Here is a 26,133-nt window from a genome sequence, read left to right as displayed (position 1 = left end):
ATTTAGGTTTCCAATAATTTTGGAGAATGTGACATTAGAATAGAAGAAATAACTTCCAGGACTCTCCTTTCATGGGAAGCTGAAATGTTCATAAATACCAAACAGAACAGGAGTTAACTGAATTGACTGAGCTAATAGAACGCTGAAGTAACCTTTTATGTTGTTGTTTTTTTTGAGATGCAGTTTCACTCTTGTCACCCAGGCTGGAGTGCAGTGGCAGGATCTTGGTTCACTGCAATCTCCACCTCCTGGGTTGAAGTGATTCTCCACCTCACTCTCCCAAGTTGCTTGGATTATAGGCACTCACCACCATGCCCAGCTAATTTTTGTATCTTTGGTAGAGACAGGGTTTCACCATATTGGCCAGGCTGGTCTTGAACTCCTGGCCTCAGGTGATCCACCCACTTCAGCCTTCTGAACTGCTGGGATTACAGGTATCAGCCACCATGCCTGGTCCAGTAATCTTTTTTCTTAACTTTTTGCTTAAAACATTGCTGATTCTTTTTCTTTTCCAGAGCCAAGAAAACTTTTAAGCTACTTACAGCTTTTAACATTTCATTAAAATATACTCCTGTGAAAAAATTTGGAGTATATTTGTTTCTCTCTACCTGATTTATCCAGAATTTGGAAACTATTTATGAGTATTCTCAGTTTACGGCAGTATAGTTATTTGCATAAGTGCGATAAGAATCTGTTTTCTTTAGTAACAGGATGCAATTGGAGAAACTGGTTATTTTACCAAGGCTTTGACTGGAATGGCATGCTTCCTTTAAAGAATCAAAGTTGACTTATAGAGCCAGTAAAAACCCCTTCGGAAATCTGGCCTTATACCTTATCTACACAGTCCCTGTACAAAGTTCCTCACCTGTGGTAAATAAAGAATGTTACCTTCTAACAGGCCCAGGAGCCCCAAGTTATCTTGGGATCTCAAGAGGAGAGAAATTTATCCAACTCATAGGCATTTGAGGGTACAAACCCATGGCTGGGCTCAGTTTTAAAAAAGTCTTATCTGAGATTCCTTATAGAACAGAGTTCCATCAAAGCCGATTTTAAAAGCCTATGTGAAAAATAATTTTCTTGCTGTGCTTTGTGCAAATAATCAGGCCAAGTACAATAAGACTAAAGTTTATTTTGTAAACAAATTGTTCTATCATGATTTGTTTTTAATAAAAATGGGGACTGAAGAAGGAAAAACTATGCTTCAAAAGAAAAACTGTAGTGTGCCTGTTGTTAGCTGTTCTTGAGTTTTTTTCTGCAGTTTGGACAAAATCCTAAATTTTTTGTGGGCTACAAGTCTCCAAACTCATACTTTCAAATCTTTACTTTTAAAACTGGGAATTATACTCCTTACCAGCTCCCCTTTGCCTTCCGTCTTGAGTGGAAGCAGCCTGAGGCCTAATCAGAAGCCCAGCAGATGTGGGTGACATGCTTCTTGTACAGCCTGCAGAACTGTGAGTCAAACATCTTTTGTTTATAAATTACTAAGTCTCAAGTATTCCATGAAGGCAACACAAACAGACCAGGACAATATCAGAACTGGCCCTAGTGAGGTCCTTGTGAGACCTCTATAACATGTGCTTCTTTTTAAGTTATATTTAGTCTGCGTGACTGAGAATATCTGAACTATACTGTTGAGCTGGGAATTATAATATTATATAAATTACATTGTCTTGAAAACTAATGGTGTTTTCTGAAATGACTCATCCCTGAACTTGGTGGAGACCTTTATTTTTTTCTTGCCACACTCCAACTTTGCAACAAAAGAAGTTAACCTCGGCTGGGCATAGTCACCCACCCCTGTAATCCCAGCACTTTGGGAGGCTGAGGTGGGAAGATTGCTTGAGCCCAGGAGTTCAAGACCAGCCTGAGCAACATGATGAAACCTCATCCCTACAAAAGAATATAAAAATCAGCCAGGCATGGTGGTGCATGCCTATGGTCCCAATTACTGGGGAGGCTGATGTGGGAGGATCACTTGAATCCAGGCAATTGAGGCTGTAGTGAGCCAAGATCGTGCCACTGCACTCCATCCTGGGTGACAGAGTGATACCCTGTCTCAAAAAAAAAAAAAAGAAGAAGAAGAAGAAGTTACCTAGCCCTCAGAGTGCTTGTAATCACATAGGGCACTGGGGCAGGTGCCCAGGAACTGCAGAGTAAGGCCTAATGGAATTATGGCTCCAGGCTGGGTATGGTGACTCATGCCTGTAATCCCAACACTTCAGGAGGCCAAGGTGGGTGAATGGGTGGATCACCTGAGGTCAGGAGTTTGAGACCAGCCTGGCCAACATGGTGAAACCTTGTCTCTACTAAAAATACAAAAAAATTAGCCAGGTGTGATGATGCATGTCTGTAATCCCAGCTACTTGAGAGGCTGAGGCAGAAGAATTGTTTGAACCCGGGAGGTGGAGGTTGCAGTGAGCTGAGATTGTGCCACTGTACTCCAGTCTGGGTGACAGTGAGACTCTGTCTCCAAAAAAAAAAAAAAAAAAAAGAATTATGGCTCCAAGACAGGTGTAACCCACCTTCCCTGTAAGGACAAAGGAAGGAGGGCATTTGGCTCGGGCTACCATGAGGCCATCACTAGCCAGTGCCCAATTCTGGTATTTGCCAAAACAAGGTGATTTGGGGACCAGGTAATCATCCCAGGGTAACCCCAGTGTCCTCTCTGCAGCCTGCTGGGGAAGGAGCATGAAGCCTGGTGCGGTCTGGTCCTGCTCCTTGCTGTGTCCTGGCTTCCACAGGGGACAGCTCGTAGGTCCCTACGGCAGGCTAGGATTTATGACTTATTAGACTTCATCTTACTTAGTGACACTGTTTAGGACTTTTGGACTACGTCACTGATCTGGGAGAAGGAATGGCCAGCATTGTTATCCCCATTTTGCAGATGAGGAAATTGAGGGACTGTGATGATTCCTGGCCACAGGTCACATCATTCGACGGGGCAGGGCTGGGAACAGGTTCCCAGACAGCACTGTCTTCTGCTCCCTGGTGGTTTATAGGCATCTATAGGTGCCAGGCTCACTGCCCAGGGGTGTGAATATACACATAACCCTTATCTGGGTTCCACACAACCCTCCTACCTGGCCTCCAGCCTCTACCCACTGAGCCTTTCAATCGGCTGTCAGCCAGAGGGACTGAGATTTAACCACTTGCCCACAAAGTTCTAGGCAGCATACAGGCCACATCCTCATTCTTGTGATAACAAGACAGAAGTTTCCACTTCAGCCTCTGAATGACCGTGGGCCAGCTCTCCACTTCAGCCTCTGATTGGTCACAGGCCCATCCTTCATAGGGTTTAGCCAATTTTATCTCATGGCTACTGAAACTGAGGAAGGAGACCCAGGCATCTAGGATCACCTCTCCCTTGACTTCCACACCACATTTCAATAAAAGAAAAGGCTGGCTGACTGGCGCCTCCTAAATCACCTTCCTGTAAATAGCAGGCATGGTGTGGGGGAATCTCTCCAGAAGACACTGCTTTTACTTAAACAAGATCAAACCCCCACCCGACTCCTCCATCCGGAGACCAGAAACCTTTCACGTGTAATATCTAGAGTGTAAGCCTATATAAAGGCAGAGCTTCTCTTTGTTAGGGGAGCTGGGTCATTTAGACAGATTGTCACCTGGCTCCTGGCCGTAATAAACTTCTTCCTTCCCAGTTCGGTGTTTGACAGGTCTGTTTCTCGCGGCCACTCCTGCTTCATTACAACATGCGGGAACTCTAAGACTAGATTTACCCACTACCATCACTCACCAATCAGAGCTTTAGCCACCCCGTCACTCACCAATGAGAGCTGTAGTCACTGCCATCACCACCAATCAGAGCTTTACTGGCCGCCATCGCTCACCAGTCAGAACTTTATCTGCCACCATCACTCACCAATCAGAGTTTGCCAACTCCCCAGAACCTTACTAGTGCCAATGAACTTTCTGGGAAAACAGTATGTGACATTTTTTGTTTTTTTATAAAACTTCTAACAGCTGAGCACAATGGCTGACAAGCATGAAGTGGGAGGATCACTTAAGGCCAGGAGTTCAATATCAGCCTGGGCAACATAGTGAGACCCTGTCTCTACTTATAATCAAAAAAATTAGCTGGGTGTGGTGGTGCTTACCTTGTCGTCCCAGTGACCTGGGAGGCTGAGATGGGAGGATTACTTGAGCCCAGAAGTTGGAGGCTGCAGTGAGTTATGATTGCACCACTGCACTGCAGCCTGGGCAATACAGCCAGACTCTGTCTCAAAAAAAGCAAAACAAAACAAAAACAATTTTTAAAAATATATAAAAATATCCTCAAAGTCCAGCATGAGGCGATTGCATAAAGAGATTATACTCGGGGAGAGAGATCCAAGATGGCCAATTACTAGCAGCTCAGGATTGTAGCTGCCAGTGAAAGCTCAGAGAACGAGAGGATGCCACACTTTCAGACAAATTTTTGTTGCTCATGGACCAGGAGGTTCCCAGCGGAGGAGCCCCATGGGTCACCAGAGCGACTCTTGTGGCCGGCGCAGTGGTTTTGCCCGTGCCTCGGCGCGGCGGTTCTTGGTGCAGAGTAAACGGGACTGGGTCCCCTTTTAGTCGATGTTTGGAGCTCCGGGAAGGCAGAGTTGCCCATTCAGCTGATTGAAAAAGGGAGTCAAGAGGGAAGCCAGACCAGAGATTCCCGGGCAGAAAAGCACCAGGAATCTTAATGCCACTGTTTTAGCTGGCACAGTGGGTTGCTCAGATTCCGGTGCTGGGAATCAACAAGTTGGACATCCACTCAGAGACCTAATTTGAAAGTCAGTAATTACAAAGATGACAGGTGGATAAATTTACAATGATGGGAAGAAACCAGCGTAAAAAGGCTGAGAATACCCAAAATCAGAATGCTTCTCCCTCTACAGGGTATCATAGTTCCTCATCAACAGGGGAACAAGGCCTGATGGAGAACGAGTGTGTTCCATTAACAGAATTAGGCTTCGGAAGGTGGATAGTAAGAAACTTCTGTGAGTTAAAAGAACATGTTCTAGCCCAACGTAAAGAAACTAAGAACCTTGAGAAAAGGTTTGACGAAATCCTAATGAGAATAGACAATTTAGAGAGGAATATAAGTGAATTAATGGAACTGAAGAATACAACACGAGAATTCCGCAAAGTATGCACAGGTTTTAACAGTCCAATTGATCAAGCAGAAGAAAGGATATCAGAGGTCGAAGACCAACTTAATGAAATGAAACGAGAAGACAAGATTAGAGAAGAAAGAGTAAAGAGGAATCAGCAAAGTATCCAAGAAATATGGGACTATGTGAAAAGACCTAATTTACGATTGATAGGTGTACTTGAATGTCATGAAGAGAATGAATCCAAGCTGGAAAATATTCTTCAGGATATTATTCAGGAAAACTTTCCTAACCTAGTAAGGCAGGACAATACTTAACTCCAGGTAATACAGAGAACACCACAAAGATATTCCTCAAGTAGAACAACCCCAAGACACATAATTGTTAGATTCATCAGGTTTGAAATAAAGGAGAAAATTCTAAGGGCAGCTAGAGAGAAAGGTCAGGTTACCCATAAAGGGAAGCCTATCAGACTCACAGCAGATCTCTCAGTAGAAACCCTACAAACTAGAAGAGAGTGGGGGTCAATATTCAATATCCTCAAAGAAAAGAATTTTCAACCCAGAATCTCATATCCAGCCAAACTAAGCTTCATAAATGAAGGAAAAATAAAATTTTTCGCAAACAAGCAAGCACTCAGGGATTTCGTCACCACCAGGCCTGCTTTACAAGAGCTTCTGAAAGAAGCATTACACACAGAAAGGAACAACCAGTATCAGTCATCCCAAAAACTTACCAAAAGGTAAAGAGTATCTCCATAATGAAGAATCTATATCAACTAATAGGCAAAATAGCCAGATAGCATTAAACAACAATATTAAATTCACAAATATCAATATTAATCCTAAATTTAAATGGATTAAATGCCCCAATCAAAGACACAGACAGGCAAATTGAATAAAAAGTCAAAACCCATCGGTACGCTGTATCCAGATCCATCTCATAAGCAAGGACACACACAGACTCAAAACAAAGGATTGGAGGAAGACTCACTAATTAAATGGAGAGAAAAAAAAAAAACAGGAGTTGTAACTTTTATCTCTGACAAAATAGACTTTAATAGTAACAAAGACTATAAGAAACAAAGAAGGACATTACATAATGGTAAAAGGATCAATGCAACAACAGGAGTCAATGATCATAAATATATACGCACCCAATATAGGAGCACCCAGATACATAAGACAAGTTCTTAATGACTTATAAAGAGACCTGGACTCCCACACAATAATAGTGGGAGACTTTGACACCACATTGTTAATATTCGACGGATCAATGAGATAGAAAATTAACAGGGACATCTATGATTAGAACTCAAACCTGGAACAAGTAAACTTAGTGAATATTTATAGAATTCTTCACCCCAGGTCCACAGAACATACATTTTTCTCAGTATCACATTACACCTATTTTGAAAGGGACCACATAATTGGAAGTAAATCACTCTTCAGCATTTGCATAGCATTTCACAGACTTAAATGAAATACTGGTTGGCTGTTTGTTATTTTCTTCCTTTATTCCTTCCTGTCTCCTCTGTTAAGCACAATTATCGGCATAAAAGAGGTTTTTAATACCTATTTTTAGACTGCATTCCAGCCTGGGCAATAGAGCAAGAATCCTGTTCTCTCTCCCCCTTTCTCTTTCTCTTTCTTTCTTTAAAAAAAAGAAAGAGAGATTATACTCTACTTCTTGCTAAAATAAGACATATTTTGATGACAGATAGCAGCAAGACAGATGGCAGCCAATCAGGGGCTTCTAAAGGGCACCGAGGGGTGTCGCCGGGTTCCTTTAGCTTAATAAAAACCCTAATTGAGGAGGCTCTTGAGCTGTCTCCTCCAGCCCCTCCACCCTGTGAATTATTTTCAATAAAGCCGTGCCTTCCAGGTCTTTCCTTGCTTGGTTGCATTGTTCTTTTGTTACTTCGTTTGTGCGTTTTATTCAATTCTTTGTTCAACCCACCAAGAATCTTATCCCTCTATCTGGTGACACTAACACACGTTTAGGGATGCAACAAGGGGCTGTGACCAATGGGGTGGCTCGAGTGAAGCCTCCCTTCACGACCAGAGCAGGGTGAAGGGAGAGAGACAGAAAGAGAGGAGTTTGGTGGAGACTATGCCCTTTCGACCACTGTCTCCAAAGATCCCCAGGGGTCGGCTCATCTAGTTCAGCACACCAGCCTCGCTGACAATCACAGGGCCTTGCACACCTGGCCTGCCGAGCGGAAGGGTTTGCTAATCTGCAGTGTTGGTTTCTGCTTCCTGCTGGTTCAGGAAAGGGCTCTGAGATTTCCATTTGATCTGCTGTTCCTGTGTAAGAGCAAGTACTTACCATAAATCCTGCCCTTCGGCAAACTGCTCCCCATTCTCCTTGCAGCCAGTGTGCCCTTCCCCTACAGTCTAACAGCCAGGGATGCAGCATCTCATCTCTGCCACCCCAGAACCTGTACGGCTTCTGTTCCTAAGTCCGTGTTAAATGTTTCTTTCTGAGAAACTGGATTTGTCAGCCTCTCTTTTTTTTTTCTTTTTGTGACGGAGTCTCGCTCCATTCCCCGGGCTAGAGTGCAGTGGCATGATCTCAGCTCACTGCAACCTCCACCTCCCGAGTTCAAGTGATTCTCCTGCCTCTACCTCTCGAGTTCCTGCGATTACAGGCACCCACCATGACGCCTGGCTAGTTTTTGCATTTTTAGTAGAGACAGGGCTTCACCATGTTGGTCAGGCTGGGCTGCAACTCCTGACCTTAAGTGATCTGCTCGCCTTGGCCTCCCAAAGTGTTGGGATTACAGCGTGAGCCACCGTGCCCGGCCTGATTTTCTTTTTGATTTTAAAAAGAAACTGCTAATAAACTAGGAATAGATGGGGTGGTAGAGGCTGCTAGTTAACTCTCAATATATTTTCCTTCCTTGATAATAAACCCTCCAACTTTTCGCTCGGTATATGGTCACATTAGATATATGCTACATTGTTCAACCTCCCGTGAAGTGAGGTCTCAACACATGACCAGGTTCTTGTGAATGGGGGATAAGCAGAAATGTTATTTTTTGGAATTTTTCTTAAGACGGGGGAGGCCCACTCTTCTCTTGCCCTTCCTCCTAGCTGTTGACTTCCACAGGGCGTACCATGGGCATGTGTTGGTTCTGATGCCAAGTGCCCAAAGGAGACAAGGTTGGAAGCCACAGTTTGGCCTTCCAACCCCCTCAGGGGGACCCCACTCTTTAGAATTCCACAGGCAGCAGCAACAACCCTGGTCTGAAGGTCAGGGACCTGGTACAGTGACCAACTCACCCCCGTGTGCACAAGCCTGTCTTGGTGTAAGCACTAAAAGTTTCCGGTCCTATGGACACCGTTAGTCCCATGCAAACCAGAATGGTGTTCTCCCTGGACCTGGGTTTGGGCTACAGCATTGCCCTGAATTCTGCAGGACCTTGGGCAAGACTGTTCCCTCTTCTGAACCACGTCCTTCCCTGGCCCAGCCGCTTGTGAGTAACACGTGGGTTTCATGCTCACACCTTTTGGTCTGACTGGGCTCTCCTTTGCGGAGCCTTTCATTCCTTCCCTTCCCCTGAACACTGGCTGGGTGTTTTCAGGGAAGTTCAGGGCAGCGGAGGGCGCTCCTTGCACATCGCCATGACAAATGTTTTATGGAAACAGTGAGCTGATGGGAAGAGGAGTGGGGGCTAGAAAGTCAGCTGAAAGGTGTGAGAACCCAGACTAGCCCCCAGCCCTGAACATGGCAGCCCACTGTGCTGCAGTAGGGGATGAAACTTTCCCTCTGCTCTTCTTAGGTTTTCAGCTGGGGCTCTTTATAAAAAGAGGAAAACACTGAAGATGCCCCCAGCTTTCCTGAGATGAGAACGGGGCCCGTGAGGGTGGGAGGGGATCAGGGTCCTGTGAATGGGGTATCAGTGTAAAACCCTCTGAGTGATACCAGGGAAAGCAGGAAGAGGCCTCTGGGACGTCGCCTGGAGCCTTCGGGAGGTGCCTCCTCCTCGCAGCTGGGCGCGGTCTCCCGAGTCCCTGCCGCCTCCGCCGCGGGCTCCCGGGCTTCCTCGGGCGGAGGCCAAGCAGGGGCGGGGGTCGTGGCGGGGCCGAGCAGGGCTCAGTCCGCAGAACGCGCGAAGGGACTTCAGGGTCCGGGGCGGGCGCCGGAGGGGACTCGATCTCAAGCAGGACACGAAGGATTCTCAGCCTGCGGGGCGCGGAGCTCCGTGGGGAACGTGGGCCCGGGTTGGGGAGGCGACTCTGTCCACCTGGGGGCGTCGCGGACGCAGGGCGCAGGGTCCTGGGGGGCTGGAGGGCTACAGGCTGCAGCGCGCGAACCCGGAGGCTGGGGGTCGTGGGTTCTGGGGCCGGCGCTTCAGGATTTCGTCTCCCCTATTCTCTGGGAGCAGGATAGCAAGGGGTCGCCCCCACTCAACCCTGCTCGAGGACAGGGTGTCAAGGGGTCACCCCCGGGGGCGGGGCTTTAAGGGCACCCGGAGCTGCTTGGCCCCGGGCGGGATGTAGGGACAGGGCCTCAGGGGACCAGGGCTGCCGGGGGCTCGGGTGCCATCGGGGGCTCGCGCGAGGAGGCGCCGTTCTTTCTCAACGGGGGTCCCTGGGGATCCCGGCCGCCTCCCGCGCCCCACTGTCCCCTCCCGAGTCCGGCCTCGGCAAGTCGGGGCGTCGGGCGGCGCGGGCCGGGAGGGGGCGCCTCGGGCTGATCCCGCCCCAGGGCGGCCGGGCGGGCGGAAGGCGGCGGCGGAGACCAGGCGCGGAGCCATGGCCGAGCTGCTGCGGACGCTGGCGGGTGAGTGCCGGCCTCGGCCCCGGGTACCCGCGAGGGAGCCGCTGCGGCTGGGAATCAGGGGTGCGCCCGAAAGCCGGGCCGGGGCGAGTGTCGGGGTTGGGGGCGCCCAGGGCCGCGAGGTCTCAGGCCGGCCGCCGCCCCAGCCTCCGAGACCCTGCGCCCTGGGGAGCCGGCGGCAGGTGGGCGCGGCCGCGATGTCGGGACCCGCAGGCCAGGTGGGCGCGGTGGCGCTGCCTGGCGGGGGGCTCCTCTCCGGGGTCCCCGGGTCCTGGGGAGAGCAGGGCCCCCGACGCCATGGCGGCCTCCGGCCTCTCCTCGCCCCTCCACGCTCCCCGCCTTCCCTGAGCTGCGATTTTCAGCACAGATCGACGGACCCTGTACGAGGACGAGGACGAGGACGAGGCCGAGGCTCGGGGCTGCCCTGCCCGCCCCCAGCCCTCCCCTCGGGCACGGTGACCAGGTGCCCGGTCGGCCGGGAACAGCCTCGAGACCCCAAACGCGGAGGCGCCTCCGGAAGGAGGTGGGCAAGTTCAATGCCGAGCGTGACCGGGGAACTGCGCCCCAGACGCTCAGGTGATGTAGGAGTTAAGAAGAAATTATTGAGGCAGACCGTGAGGGTACTGGAGTCCTGGGTAATGTTTTCCTTTTAATGAAAAGCAGTCCCCAAATCATCTTCTTTCCTAACAATGAGCAGCCGGTAACAATGAGCTGCAGACATAAACAAGCAAGCTGGGGCGGGCCAAGTGGAAAGTCCCTGGGCTTAATAAAATTAGGGTGGGGTGGCCAGCCTTCCCATGCAATGTAGACGTCACACCTGGTCCAACCAATCTTGGGCCCTATGTAACTCAGACACCCGCTTCTCAAGCCTGTCTATACAATCTATTGCACTCACCCCAGGCCTGAATTCCCATTGGGTCGTCCCCTCTCACAAGAGAGACAGCGGTTCTTTCTCTTCCTTTTGCCTATTAAACCTCTGCTCCTAAACTCATTCCTTGTGTATATCCCTGTCCTTTTCTTGGCGCCAGAAAACAAATTCGGTATTAACCCCAGACAAGGACGTCGCTTCAGAGGGTGGGACACAGGAGGCAGGGCATGGGGCGTCGGCTGCAGGCCAGTGAACCCCAGTGCCAAAGGCCAGGGAGAGCCAAGTGGGGCGCCCAGAGCCGGCACACAGCCCTTTAATTTGGAAGACTGCCGCGTACACATCTGGGGAGAGAAATGTTTGACTTTGACTTGCAGTCAGGTGGGGGATAAGGCGTGGCGAGGCCGGAGTTGGTGGGGGCTCCTGCCCCAGAGGTGCAGGAGGGAGAGGAGTGGAAAATTCATGAAGAAAACCGCGTGGGGGTGTGGTAGGTCGCGGCCCTGCCCTCAACAATGCTCACCATTTGTCAGGGTTTACTGTGAGGCAGGACTGGGTTCAGTACCGCTGAGTTCTCAGGAAGGAACAGTAAATACCTCCCAGGTCGTTCTTTCACCCATGGGAAAACCGGTTTCCAGATATCCGGGACTTTGCTCTGGTCCCAGGCAGGCTGGGCTGAGTGGGGCCAAGGAGTCAGGTCTCACTTCGATTTTGCGATCTTGCTGTGGTCTCAGGCAGGAAGGGCTGAGTGGGGCTGGGACTCAGGTCTGACTGAGAACATCTGCCTCTTCGCTGTGCTGCCAGCTCCTTCCGGGTTCTTCCCTGTTCCTCCTTTGTGGTCTTTTGTCTTCTTACTATGTTTCAACAGATGTATACAGTAAGCTGTACATAAAAGGTACAGGTGGATACATTTTGACCCATGTCCACACCTGTGGAATGGTCCCCCAGTCAAGATTATGAACACAGCTGCCACCCCAGGAGTCCGTCCTGCCCCAAGGGTTACGCCGTGTTAGTTGGTCTCACGTCTGGGAGCCTCGGAGGACCAGGGACTCGGCAGTTCTCCACCCCCCTGGGGTTCTGGCACTGGGTCTGGCCCACGACTGGATCCAAGACAAACATCTTGAAGAAGAAATTAGGTGTTTTGAGAAACCTGGCAAACAAGTGCCCATTCTCAGGTTACTCACATTCATGCATGTTGATTCAGTCATCCGATCGATGCTGGTTGAACGCTGATGAGAACAAGCAGGCCTGCAGCTGCAAGCTGCACAGAAAGAGACAAGATAAGGCTGATCACCCCAGCACCTGGACCCATTTAGATTAAGTAAATTGACTGAAGCTCTAGAGAAAGGACTCAGACCTTAGTTATAGATTAAAAGAACTTAATCACTTACGTCTTTTTTTTTTTTTTTTTTTTTTTTGAGATGGAGCCTTGCTCTGTCACCAGGCTGGAGTGCAGTGGCGCAATCTCAGCTCACTGCAACCTCCGCCTCCTGGGTTCAAGCAATTCTTCCGCCTCAGCCTCCCAAGTAGCTGGGACCACAGGCGCGCGCCACCATGCCCGGCTACATTTTTTGTATTTTTAGTAGAGACGGGGTTTCACCATGTTGGCCAGATGGTCTCGATCTCTTGACCTCGTGATCCGCCTGCCTCGGCCTCCCAAAGTGCTGGGATGATAGGCTCGAGCCACTGTGCCCAGCCTCTCTTTTAGTTATTTTCAAGTGTATAATTAACTTATTATTGACTATAGTCTCCCTGTTATGCTATCAAATACTAGGTCTCATTCATTCTATTTTTTTGTACCCATTAACCATCCCACATACCCTCCCACCCCTGCCACGGCCCTTCCCAGTCTCTGCTAACCATCCTCCTATTCTCTATCTCCATGAGTTAATTGTTTTAATGTTTCAATACACATAAGTGAGAACATGCGGTGTCTTTTTGTGCCTGGCAAGAAAATGTTTGTAATATTTGTATTTAGCAAAGGACCTGTATCCAAAATGTAGAAATAAATTCTACTGTTCAATAATAAAAGAGAAACAACTCAATTTAAAAGGAGACCCAGTGTCTACAAACAGTAGAATAATTAGCCGAGTATGTTGGTGCGTGTCTGTAGTCCCAGCTAATCAGGAGGCTGAGGGGGAAAGATGGCCTAACCACAGGAATTTGAGGTTGCAGTGAGCTGTGATCATGACACTGCACTCCAGCCTGGGTGACAGAGTAAGACCCTGTCTCTAAAATAAAATAAAAACGAATGTCCGGGTGAGGTGGCTCATGCCTGTAATCCCAGCATGTTGAGAGGCCGAGGCAGGTGGATCGCTTGAGCCCAGGAGTTCGAGACCAGCTTGGGCAACATGGTGAAACCCCATCTCTATCAAAACCCCAACAAATTAGCTACGTATGGTGGTGCACTCCTGTAGTCCCAGCTACTCAAAAGGCTGAGGTGGGAGGATCACGTGAGCCCAGGAAGTGGAGGCTCCAGTGAGCTGGGATCCTGCCACCACACTCCAGCCTGGGCAACTGGAGTGGGACTGTGTCCCCTAAAATATATATAAGTAAATAAATAAATATTAAATGGGCTGGGCGTGGTGGCTCACACCTGTAATCCCGGCACTTTGGGAAGCCAAGGCAGGCAGATCATGAGGTCAGCAGATGGGGAGACCATCCTGGCCAACACGGTGAAACCCCGTCTCTACTAAAAGTACAAAAATTAGCCGGGCGTGGTGGCATGTGCCTGTAATCCCAGCTACTCGGGAGGCTGAGGCAGGAGAATCGCTTGAACCAGGGAGTCAGAGGTTGCAGTGAGCCAAGATCGCGCCACTGCACTCCAGCCTGGTGACAGAGTAAGACTCTGTCTCAAAATAAAATGAAATGAAATAATAAAATGAGCAAAACATTTGGACAGGCTTCATAAGAAGCAAACAAATGGCCAATAAATACATGAAAAGATGACTGTCCTGCTTAGTCACCGGCCACAATCAGACACCACTACTCACCCCCTAGGAGGCTAAAACGTAAAGGAGTGACCCTCAGGTGTCAGCAGGAATGTGGAGCACCGTGGTTCTCTTGCATTGCTGGTGGGAGTGGAGAATTCAGTAACCGCTTTGGAAAAAAGTTAAACGCAGGATTACCGCATGATTCATCTTTTCTGTTCCTTGGTATTTACTCAAGGAAAATGAAAACGAAGGCCCACAAATCCCTGCACATGAGTGTTTATAGAAGCTTTGTTGCTAGGGGCCCCAAACCGTAAAACCATGATGTCTGTCGGTAGGAGACAGGATAAGCCAATTGTGGCGTATTAACAACGGCGCTTCTCCGCGATAAAAAAGAACGAACAACTGATACCCGGGACGATGGAGGTGAATCTTCCAAACGTCATGCTGTGTGATGCAGCCAGACAAAAAAGAGCATGTGGCAGGCGATTCCGTTTATGGGAAACACCAGGGAACCAGATCCGGGGTCAGAGGGACCTTACTGGGGTGATGAAAATGTTGTCTATCTTGTTTCGGGGCGATTACATGTGTGCATTGTTCAAAACCCCTCAAAACCGTATACCTAAAGTGCATAGATTTTACTGGATGTAAGTTATCCCTCAAATGAAGTTGATTTTCAAAGATTTTGAAAATGGAATAATTTTTGCCAAATTGAAGGACAATTATTTCCATCTAGATTTCCCTACAGCCAAACAATCTACCGACTACAAAAGTGGAAAAAATAATTTAAGACGTGTAAAGTTCACATTTTGCCTCCCACGTTTCCGTTTCAGGAAGCTATTCGAGATAAATTGTTCCATGCTCACAGGATTTAGAAAGGTGGAGGTAAATACAGACAAGCTTTATGGGATAAGAAGCAACAGAACAATCAGCTGAAAGGGACTGATTTCAGGGGAAGGCATAGGAACCCGGCCGGGAGACAGAAGCCTTCCAGGCTTGACCTTGTGAAAACAGGAGTCCCCTCTTACCTGCGGGGGATACGTTCCGAGATCCCCAGTGGGTGTCTGAAACCACGGCTAGTACCAAACCCTATACGGACTGTCTTCCCCTATGCACACATACCTACGATAGAGTTTAATTTAATAAACTAGGCACAGGATGGATCCAACAACCGTCATAATAATATAGAACAATGATAACAATATATTGTCCAAGGCAGGCGGATCACTTGAGGTCAGGAGTTCGAGACCAGCCTGGCCAACATGGTGAAATCCTGTCTCTACTAAAAATACAAAAAATTAGCTGAGTGTGTTGGTGGGCACCTGTAAATCCAGTTACTCTGGAGACTGAGGGAGGAGAATCGCTTGAACCCGGGAGGTGGAGGTTGCAGTGAGCCGAGGTTGCCCCATTGCACTCCCAGCCTGGGCAGCAAGAGCAAACTCCATCTCAAAAACAACAACAAAAACAATGCACTGTAATAAAGCTTCTGTGAATGTGATCTCTCTCAAAAAAAAAAAATATATATATATATATCTTAGTTTTTTTGTTTGTTTGTTTGTTTTGTTTTTTAAGAGACAGGGTCTTGCTCTGTCACCCAGGCTGGAGTGCAGTGGTGCATTCATGACTCACTGCAGCCTTGACCTCCTAGGCTCAAGTGATCCTTCCACCTCAGCCTCCTGGGACCATAGGGGTGTGCCACTAGGCCCAGCTAATTTTTTTTCTTTGATAGAAGTGAGTTCTCACTATGTTGCCCAGGCTGGTCTAGAACTCCTGGCTTCAAGCAGTTCTCCTGGCTTAGCCTCCGAAGTGCTGGGATCACAGGCATGAGCCCCCAGACCTGTCCTCAAAATATTTTACTGCCCTGTACTCACCTGTTATTGGCCTTTGGTTGACCATGGGTCACTGAAACTCCAGCAAGTGAAGGCGTGGACAAGGTGACTTTAACAGACATCAAAATCGCCTTAAAGAAACACCACCGTTGTTTCCAGGGCACGGGCCTCTCAGAGGGCAGGGAGACACCGGGGGAAGTGGGTGGCTCCTCTCCGTGGCAGGAACTGGTCCGGCCTCCTGGCTCAGCCTGGCCATGAGACTGTCCTGGCCTCCCCCAGTGGGTTCAACAGTGACCTCGAGGTGCTCATTTCAGTGTGGTTCCCTTCGGTCTCCCATGGGGAGGGGGTGCTGAGTGGAAGGAGGTCACTGGGAAGCCGGGGTGACGCTCAGAGTCTGTGGGAGCAGTCGGGCTGATGAGCTGGGAGGAGCAGACTGCCTCCCTGTTCTCTGAGCGGGAGGAGGGCCGGGTCTGGACTGGGTTTGCAGATGCTCAGGTGGGGCTGAGAGCATCCCTTGTGGGGCAGAGGGACCGTGTTGGCAGATGATGGCCCCTCGAAGGGTCTGGTGCCTGAATCACAAGACAGGACACGGAAAGTGGGGCAGGGGAGAGAAGGAGGGTGAGTGATCTGATTTTTCCCCTCCTGTTTTTCCAGGAAAACCAAAATGCTATGCACCTCTACCTATGATCCTTTTCCTAGCAATGCTTGTCTTGGTCTTGTTTGGGTAAGACACATTTGCCCATTGGTGCTGGCCCGGTTTGGGGAGAAGTGGCCACAGCAGCTAATCATACCCATGGGGACCCCCTCAGCCCCCCAAGCATCACAGTAGCCATCAGGGTCCTAAGGACAGTTGTTGCCCACGTCGGGCTGTGGAAGAGGTGTGTTTACTTGCTCTCTTATTTAAGCCTCACCGGGCAATGGGCTCCTCACTCTCCCATTTGAAATTTTCATAAGTGGGGAGTCAGTCTGGGGCTGGGAGAGCGAGCCCCTTGCCCGCAGTCACGTGGCTGGCGTGAGGAAGGCAAATCTGGGTCCCGAACTGTTAGCCGCATCCAGACACAGAAGGTCCCAGAACCACAGAGTGGGTCATCTGTGGACATGGCCTGGAAATGCTCCCTGAGGTGGCCTCGGGGGCTGCACTGACCAAGGCATGGGGGCGGGGGATCTTCTGCAGCTGCTGCAGGTGCCTCTACATGGGCAATATCCCCAGGGACCCCCTCCTGCCCACCTCCTGGTGTGGCATGTGGTGAGGTGCCTGGGCTTTGCTGAGAATGTTTCCTGCCTGCCTGGAGGCCTTGCAGCTCATCGGGGACTCCTGTGCTCATGGCTGGCCCCAGCATGTGCTGTTTGGAGGAAGGGATCGACAGGCAGTCTTGATTCTGTGTCCTGAACCTTGGCGCACTTCCTTCCTGCAGTTACGGGGTCCTAAGCCCCAGAAGCCTAATGCCAGGAAACCTGGAACTGGAGGCCTGGTGAGTGAGGGGAAGGACAGACAGACCGTGTGCGCTGACCGGGGTGCTGGCTGTGGGCTGGGGTCCCTCTCTGGCAACTCCCCCTGCCCCTCCCGGGCACACACATGGGTGGGCCTGGGCCCCCTCTCGATCCTGTGCCCAGCGTAGATGCAGCCAGCTCTGTGGCCTTGAAGGGTCACCGGACACGTCTGCCTCCACATCTCTGGAGTCAGCCTTGACCTCCTTCTGACCTCCAGTCCCCGACTCCAGGCTTACCCAGAGCTCGCACACATGGTCTCTGCTCCCTGCCCACACCCCTCCTCCTGAGTCGCCTTCCACCTGCCATCCTCAACTCTCCCTTTGCCCTCAGCCCTACACTGGGTTCCCAAGTCCCTCCAGCCCTGCTGTTCAGCAGGTCACACGCCCACCGGCCTCTCTGCCTTCACAGCCCTGCTCCATTGGTCTGGTGGGGCTGCCTCATCTCTCAAACAGCCTCAGACTTGCCTCCCCATCCCCATCAGCCCTGTCCCCCGTGTCCTCACAGTAGCTGGAGTGATCTTTCCAGAACAGAAGGTAGGGGCTCTCTATGGTCTGATCCTGCCTGCTGACCTCCCCAGCCTCACCTCTCCCACCTCTGCCCTCGCCCTCTGTGCTTCAGAGTGGCCTGCCGCTCGTCCACGTGCCGTGCGGTCCTGACTCCGGGCCTGTGCCCGTGCTGTGTCCCCTGCTGCGTCTGCTAATTCCCACTCGTGTCAGTGACCCATGGCTGCAGAGCACCACCCCATGGATGGAAAACGATCAGTCATTGGTCACATCTGTCCCTGGGCTTCCTGGGGTGCACGGGGCTCACCTGGCTGGTTCACTTCGGGGCCTCAGGCAGTTGTGGGCAGATGCTGGGTGGCTGGGGTCATCGCAAGGACTTCCCTGCGTCTCTGGCAGTTGATGCTGCCTCTCAGCTGAGACACCTACCCAGGGCCTCTCCCCGGGGCCTGGACTCCTGCTCAGCTTGGTTTGGAAGCTCCAAGACCAATATCCTAAGAAAGAAGATACAGAAGCTGGATGGCCTTCTAGGGCCTGGCTTCAGAAATCACCCAGTGTCACTTCTGCCGCATTTTCTTTCTTAGAAACAGGAATATCAGACCCCATCTCTTGATGGGAGGGGCCTCGGGGTTTGCAGACATGTTCTGGAACTCCACTCCACCCAGCCTTGGCTTTGAGGAGTCTGGTGAACCTGTGGGCTGTGAGGCCCCCCAGACACAGACCTCAGACAGCAGCATTGGCCTTACAAGTTCTGGCACACGGGCCCACGCCAGGCCCATCAGCACAGGGATGGCTCTTCTGTGACTGTTTCTGGTGGACTCTGCTCCGCGCACCAGGCTGACGCTGTGTCCCTTCCACTGGGACCCTCTGCTGGCTTCCACGCACTTGTGCCCTCAATCCCTGCTCCCGGAATAAACTTCGTCTCCTGTGTTCTCATTCTGCAGCACGGCTGTTCGGGAACCGGGCGGTCTGCAGAGTGTCGCATTGCCAAGGTATAATGTCTTCCTTCGGTGGCTCCCATGTCACAGAATCGTCCCGCAGCCGGGTACTGTGTGTGTGTGGGCAGAGGCGTGTGGGAGCAGCTCCTCTTTCCTCCTGCGGCTGGGAGGGAGGAGGCCGCTCCTTCCCCAGTCTCTGCTCTGACTCTGCCCTCGTCCTGCAGCCACTCAGAGAGCACAATGCGGCCGGGGCTTCAGTTTCCACCAGCTGCCTGTCATTGGCTTTGAAAGAGGAGGACCAGCTGGCCTGCTCTGTCTGGGCCTCGGGGGCCGTTTCCCGGGATGTGGGCCTTTATCGGTGCTGAAACCGGGGGAGTCTCGGCAGCCAAGGCCAAGTTGCCCACACCGCTTTTGATTTTGTTTTTTTTAATTGTGGCCAAATACACTTAACATAAAATTTGCTATCTTAATCATTTTTATTTTATTTTACTTATTTATTTATTTATTTATGTAGAGACGGAGTCTTACTCTGTCACCAGGCTGGAGTGCAGTGGTGTGATCTCGGCTCACTGCAACCTCTGCACCCCAGGTTCCAGCAATTCTCCTGCCTCAGCCTCCTGAGTAGCTGGGATGACAGGCACATGTCACCACACCTGGCTAATTTTGTATTTTTAGTACAGACAGGGTTTCACCATGTTGGTCAGGCTGGTCTCAAACTCCCGACCTCATGATCTGCCCACCTCGGCCTCTCAAAGTGTTGGGATTACAGGCGTGAGACACTGTGCCCGGCCGGAAGCTGTCTTTTTATGACGAGCTTACTTCACTGAGCGTGATGTCCTCACAGTCCATCCAGGCTGTAGCAAGTGCCAGAATTTCCTTCCGATTTCGGCTGATTCCCTGCTTTTACAGGCCATCATAGGACGTTAAAATTGTGGCCATTACCAAGCGTGGGGGCTCACGCCTGTAATCCCAGCACTTTGAGAGGCCGAGGTTGGCAGATCACCTGAGGTCTGGAGTTCGAGACCAGCCTGGCCAACCTGGTGAAATGCTGTCTCTATTGAAAATACAAAAATTAGCCTGGTGTGGTGGTGAGTACCTGTAATCCCAGCTACTCAGGAGACTGAGGCAGGAGAATCACTTGATTCCGGGAGGCGGAGGTTGCAGTGAGGCGAGGTCGCACCACTTCACTCTAGCCTGGGCAACAAGAGTGAGACTTTGTCTCAAAACAACAAAACCAAATTGTGGCCATTACTGACGGTCAAAATGGCCGTGGCTCATGTGTCCTGGGCCTCTCCAGTACTTTAGATGGGGACATCACTGCGGCCCGCACGTCCCCACAGGCTGTTTGTGGCACCTGACTGTGCTTTGTGCCACTGTCGGAGCAGGTGTTACTCACTGACTTCTCAGAGAAGAAGCCGGGCTGTGGACGCCACCAGCCCACAAGGAGGCCCAGCAGGCTTCGGGCCCAGGTGGGGCGTCTGCACGTCTCAGGCCCTTTCCCTAGGAATGACCAGGGACAGAGGGCACACACGCAGCCTCCTCTCTGCCCACAGTGGATTAAGACAGGACCTCTTACGTCCCTCCCAGCCTTAATTCAAGTGGAAAGCAATGGGCCTGAGGTCACTTCGTCCCTCTCCCCAGTCTACAAGTGCTGAATCGGAGACTCTGAGCTTCGGCCCTGCCCCGGGGTCCTGGGGTTGTGGGCTGACACAGCCCGGAGCAGCCACAGCGATTTCAGCCTGGGAGTGCGGCCTTGGCGGGAGGGTGGACGCCCAGTCACAGTGCAGCAACTGTGCGCGCCCCCTGCCTACCTGCATCCCACGCTTCCCATACAAACTCCAAACTCACAGGACGCCACTTTGTGCTTGCAGGATGGTCTACCCCCAGCCAAAGATACTGACACCATGGTGAGTAAGTTACTGAAACTGCACGCAGCTCCGGGGGCTGTTCTGAGGGCATCAGAGGGCGGTTTCCCTGATGGAAATCTCAGCTGGGGCTGCTCCGCCGCTCTCTCCTCTCAGGTTCCCTGACATCTGAATTCCGAGGCCCACGTGGCTGTTCTCATTCCCTTTGCTTTCTTTGACTTGGTCTCTTGTTTTCTATCTCTTTGTTCACCAAAGCCCCTGCAGAGTCCTGATAGGTACCTCCTTCCTGGGGAGGGGGGCTGGGGGAGGGTGTCGGTGGGGGGGTTCCTATCTCTGCCAGCAAAGCTCAGCTCCCTCTGTGGTCCGGCAGATCCAATGTTGAGGGTGGGTTGGGAATGACTGGTCCAGCTGGAGTCTGCATTTGCCTCTGGTTGGTGTCGGGGGGATGGTGGCTGCCTCTGGAAGGGCGGTCAGAGGAGGCGGAAGCTGAGTGGGGTTTCCAGGTGGGGGTGGCCGTGTGCCAGAGGCGTGTGTGGGCGGTGCCCTGCCGGCTCCGTGCTACCGCACGCCTCTCTCCACGTGCAGTAGGAAAGACGTCCTTGTGGTGACCCCTTGGTTGGCCCCCATCATCTGGGAGGGCACCTTCAACATCGACATCCTCAACGAGCAGTTCAGGCTGCGGAACACCACCATCGGGTTAACCGTGTTTGCCATCAAGAAGTAAGTCAGTGAGGGGGCGGAGGGCAGAGACCGGGCTGTGGAATGACCGGGAACATCGAGGTCTCTGTGTTCAGGACAGAGTGGGGTGGCGGCCAGCCTTGTCCTCCCAGAGGGTAGATGGGAAAGGCCATTCACACAGCATCTTACTGCGCCCACGTGGGCTCCCTGGGGGTAAAACTGAGCTCCTTGTCCAGAGGCTGCGTCTCGCCCAGGGATGGCGGCTCCTGCTGCCCCCTCCTCTCTGTACCTGTGGCTGGCCCTCCTGCTGAGCCACCACCTCCATACAAGGCTCCAGATGGACTCTGCTCACTTAACAGAGATGACAGGAGGGGGACACCTGTTTACTGTCCTTGGACCCTAGAAAGAGGATGCTGGCAGAGCCGTGGTCACTCTGTGTCCTCAGATGAGGTGAAGCAGGCAAGGCAGTTGGCCCCAGACCTCAAGGGAAGCGGCTGACCCATAATGCCCTTGGACTCTGGGCCAGACCAGGTTCACGCGGAGCTAGCGAGGTGAACGCAGACACATGTTTGACCTGTCAGCACCTGTGGGCAGAGGGGCCAGTGACAGCGACTGCTTCTGAGACTTCTGTGGGGCACAGATGGAAGGCATGGAAGCGGCATCTGCACATGGAAGGAGGAGCGTCCTTCCCCGCAGCGTACAGCCTGCAGGACGGCCCTGTGGCCTTCACAATCCCCTTTACCCATTCAGATGTGGGCGAGGTGTGGCCACAAACCCTGAATCCAAAGGTAGAGCTTCTAGACCCAGGTCAGGTGTCTCCCTAACCACAAAACTTTTTCTCCAACTGCCACAGATGGCCGGTCCCTCCTTGAGGTCCCCCAGGGCCATGTGCCACCACCATGGGACATAGGCTTTCCCACCATTCAGCACGTGTGCCGTGACCCCCTGAGGCCCGAGTTTATGGAGCAGGCACTGCGGCTGCTTTGCCATACCCAGCTCATTGGCAAAGCACTCACAAGGGGAGTATGGGCCCTACAGATACCTGGGGACACACACGCCCCCGGGGGGAAGCAAACCCAGCAAGCCACCCAGGCATGGGGGTCAGGCCACTGGGGTGGTGTGGCCCGATTTGCAGGGACTGAAAAGGGCATGGGGATAGCCAGATAATTCACGCTCCAGTTCCTAGGGACAAAGGGCTGGGGAGTTGCCCCTGGGGGCTGTGTCAGGGCACCACCTCACTGCTGTGGGCTGTCTGGCTGGCTGTGTCCTCTCTGGACCCTGAGGTGGTCCCCACATCCCCAGTGCCTATGGGGAGAAGCAGCCCTACAGAGCTGAGCCTTGAGCCCACAGCCACACTGGGCCTGGACTTGCACCCCAGGGCCTGACTGCCATGCCTGGGCTCCCCGCTGGGCTCGCTGGCTCCCTGGGACATGGGTGCCCCCAGGTATCTGTAGGGCCCTTGTGAGTGGTTTGCCAAAGAGTCAGATGGAGCAAAGCAGCCACGGTGCCTGCTCCATAAACTCGGGGCCTCAGTGGGCACAGCACACCCGCTGAATGGTGGTAGACGCCCACCCCATGATGGTGGCACACGGCCCTGAGGGACCTGAAGGAGGGGCCGGCCATCTGCGGCGGTTACAAAGACGTCCTGGGGTGGGGGGACACCTGACCTGGGTCTTGAGGTTCTACCTTTGGACTTGGGGTTTGTGGCCTCAACAAACCTTTACCCCTCTTCTTTCTGGGGTCCCCTTTTTCCCTTCCCCCACATGATAGCCCTGGTTCCTGATCCAGTGGCGGAGTCCAGGAGTGACCTACTCCTAGGAATATGTGCAGTTCAAGCCTGGGATGGAGGAAGCTCTAGGGTGCAGAGGCGGGTGTGTGGGGCCCCAGCGCAGCTTCTAATGAGGGGCACATGGCTGGCCCGGGCATAAGAGGGGCAGCTGTCTGGGGGCTCAGGCCAGGCGGAGGACTAGTGAGCCGGCACCAGCCTGCGGCCTACTACGAGCCTCCAGCCGCCTGTCCTGGGAAGATGATGATGTGAGTCACAGCCCGAGGACTCGCTCAGGACAGGGCAGGAGAACGTGGTGCATCTGCTCCTCTGAGCCTTCTAATGGCCGCTGGTGGGAGCGCACAGGGCAGGCCTCCTGCAGCCCAGGGGTGCACGGCCGGCTGCTCCCCAGCCCCTGTCCCCCTGCCTTGCAGATACGTGGCCTTCCTGAAGCTGTTCCTGGAGACGGCGGAGAAGCACTTCATGGTGGGCCACCAGGTCCACTACTACGTCTTCACCGACCAGGCGGCCGCGGTGCCGCACGTGGCGCTGGGGGCGGGCCGGCAGCTGTCGGTGCTCGAGGTGCGCGCCTACCGGCGCTGGCAGGACGTGTCCATGCGCCGCATGGAGATGATCAGCGACTTCTGCGAGCGGCGCTTCCTCCGCGAGGTGGATTACCTGGTGTGCGCCGACGTGGACATGAAGTTCAGCGACCACGTGGGCGTGGAGATCCTGTCCCCGCTGTTCGGTACCCTGCATCCCAGCTTCTACGGAAGCAGCCGGGAGGCCTTCACCTACGAGCGCCGGCCCCAGTCCCAGGCCTACATCCCCAAGGATGAGGGCGATTTCTACTACATGGGGGCGTTGTTCGGGGGGTCGGTGCAAGAGGTGCAGCGGCTCACCAGGGCCTGCCACCAGGCCATGATGATGGACCAGGCCAACGGCATCGAGGCCGTGTGGCACGACGAGAGCCACCTGAACAAGTACCTGCTGCGCCACAAACCCACCAAGGTGCTGTCCCCCGAGTACCTGTGGGACCGGCAGCTGCTGGGCTGGCCCCCCGTCCTGAAGAAGCTGAGGTTCGTGGCAGTGCCCAAGAACCACCAGGCAGTCCGGAACCCGTGAGTGGGTGGGCTCTGGGAGGGCTGCCGGCAGCCCCATCTCCCTCCCGCCCTTGGTTTTAGAAGAATGAGTAAAGTCCGCTTCCTTTCTCCGTCCTATTGAGAGCAATTGAAGCCTAGGCCCTGCCCCCACCTCAAATCACAACCCCCCCCGACAGAGACACACCATTGCATACACAGACATACACACAAAGACATACACAGAAAAACATACATGCAGACACACACAGATGCACAGACACACAAACACACACAAAGATGTACAGAAATATAGACAGACACAGACGTGCAGAGACACAGAGACACACAGAGACACAGACACAGAGACATACACAGAAACACACACACAGACACAGACACAAATACAAAGACACAGAAACATATCGACATAGACACACAGAAATGCACACACATGGAGACACACATGCGAACATGCAGAGAAAGACATAGAAGTGCACAGACACATAGACACACAGACATGCATACAGAGATACACAGACGTGCACACACACAGACAGCTATGCAGACATGCATACAAACACAGATGCATGCACACAGACTTAGGCAGCCTGAATGCAGGGCCTCGGGGCATAAGTTCCTGGAGGGGCTGCCACCTTCAGCCCCCATGGTGAGCTCCTGGGGCACCTTCCGCTTAGACAGGGTATCACAGACGAGGTCTCTTCTGGAGCCTGGAGGGAGGCAAGGACAGTCCCGGGGGGGCTCCCTCCTCTCAGAGCTCCTGCACTGCCCCACCCTGCTCCTCCCTGAGTTCCCCCACCCCCAGCCTCTCAGGAGATGCTCCAGCCAGACCCTGAGAGTCATCTGTGACCTCTCTGAGGCTATCTCAGACTGCTCACAACCCTGCCGGCTCTGCCTTCCCCAACCATTTGCAATCAGCCTGTACTTCTTCCAACCCAGTCCCAGCCAGCATCATTTTGCCTGGATGGTGGAATCGCCTCCCCTGGCCCCACTTCCACACTGGACCCCCTGGTTCACACTCCCCTCAGTAGCCACTGGGATCCTGTTAATCCCCTGTGGAGTTGCTCCTCTGCTGGGAATCCTGGGGGCCCATGTACCACCTGGAGTCACAGTGTTTCCTGTGGCCCCATGGGCCAGCCTCCCACCTCCTCCCCATCCTCCTTTCCACTCAGGGATGGCCCAGCTTGCATGAGATGAAAGGCTACAGTTTGGGGGGCTTTTTAAGGAAAAGGATAAAAATTTACTTACAAACATGAATACATAGGATGGGAAAGGCAGGGCCGGGCGTGGTGGCTCACGCCTGTAATCTCAGCACTTTGGGAAGCCGAGGCAGGAAGATCGTGAGGTCAAGAGATCAAAACCATCCTGGCCAACATGGTGAAACCCTGTCTGTGCTAAAAATACAAAAGTTAGCTGGCCATGGTGGCGTGCACCCGTAGTTCTAGCTACTCGGGAGACTGAGGCAGGAGAATCTCTTGAACACTGGAGGCGGAGGTTGAAGTGAGCCGAGATCGCATCACTGCACTCCAGCCTAGCAACAGAGTGAGACTCCGTCTCGGGTGGGAAGGTGGAGGGGAAGAATGGGAAATACAGTTGCACGCTCTCCCTTCCACTAGTGAACATATAATGAAAATGTTCCGAATAGACAGTGGTGATGGCTGTGCTGAATTGTGACTAAAAATCATATAATTGTGCACCTGGTAAGGATGAAAATGGTGAATTTTATATCATGGGATTTTTTTTCTATGAAAAATACAAGTAAAAAATGAGGCACGGCCAGGTGCGGTGGCTCACGCCTGTAATCTCCGCACTTTGGGAGGAGGCAGGAGGATCGCTTGGACACAGGAGTTTGAGACCAGCGCGTGGGGTGCCAGCTTTTTCTCCAGTCCCTGGCATACTTCTGCACCAGGGCTTTGCATCGTCTCTGCCCAGAGGCCCTTCCCCAGATCGCAGACACTTCCGCAGGTCTGTGCTCATGTGGCCGTGTCACAGAGGTCTCCGGCCAGCCACCGGCAGATGGGACCAGCAGCCCTGCCCCACGCTGCTGCCTTGGGTACACTTCGTCTTTCAGCATAGCATTGAAAATATTTTTATTTTGAAATCATGATGGATTGACAAGAAGTTGAATGAAGAGTAAGGGCCAGGCACGGTAGCTCACGCCCACGGTCCCAGTGCCTCGGGAAGCCAAGGCAGGAGGACCGCTCGAGCCCAGGAGTTTGAGATCAGCCTGGGCAACACAGGGAGATTCCACCTCTACAAAAAGTAAAGGATTGGCTGAGTGCGGTGGC

General features: G+C 52.5%; 1 protein-coding gene across 3 annotated transcripts; it reads left to right on the top strand.

The window, feature by feature from the left end:
* Positions 1 to 9,849: 9,849 nt before the first annotated feature.
* Positions 9,850 to 23,962, top strand: ABO (ABO, alpha 1-3-N-acetylgalactosaminyltransferase and alpha 1-3-galactosyltransferase). 3 transcript variants are annotated; one of them, XM_064371749.1, is made up of 7 exons: positions 9,850 to 9,890; positions 16,163 to 16,232; positions 16,924 to 16,980; positions 18,444 to 18,491; positions 20,309 to 20,344; positions 20,888 to 21,022; positions 23,180 to 23,962. In XM_064371749.1, the coding sequence occupies exons 1-7, from the start codon at positions 9,863 to 9,865 to the stop codon at positions 23,868 to 23,870; spliced, it is 1,065 nt and encodes a 354-aa protein (XP_064227819.1). In that variant the 5' UTR covers positions 9,850 to 9,862; the 3' UTR covers positions 23,871 to 23,962. The 3 variants fall into 3 exon arrangements, with proteins under 3 accessions (XP_064227819.1, XP_064227818.1, XP_064227817.1); XM_064371748.1 differs by lacking the exons at positions 9,850 to 9,890; positions 16,163 to 16,232; positions 18,444 to 18,491 and having other exon boundaries at positions 16,865 to 16,980; positions 20,891 to 21,022; XM_064371747.1 differs by lacking the exons at positions 9,850 to 9,890; positions 16,163 to 16,232; positions 18,444 to 18,491 and having other exon boundaries at positions 16,865 to 16,980.
* Positions 23,963 to 26,133: the final 2,171 nt, after the last annotated feature.

Source organism: Aotus nancymaae, unplaced genomic scaffold (assembly GCF_030222135.1).
Source record: "Aotus nancymaae isolate 86718 unplaced genomic scaffold, 86718_ANA_hifiasm-v0.15.2.pri h1tg000158l, whole genome shotgun sequence".
NCBI lineage: Eukaryota > Metazoa > Chordata > Mammalia > Primates > Aotidae > Aotus > Aotus nancymaae.
This window is presented reverse-complemented; position numbering and strand designations above follow the sequence as displayed.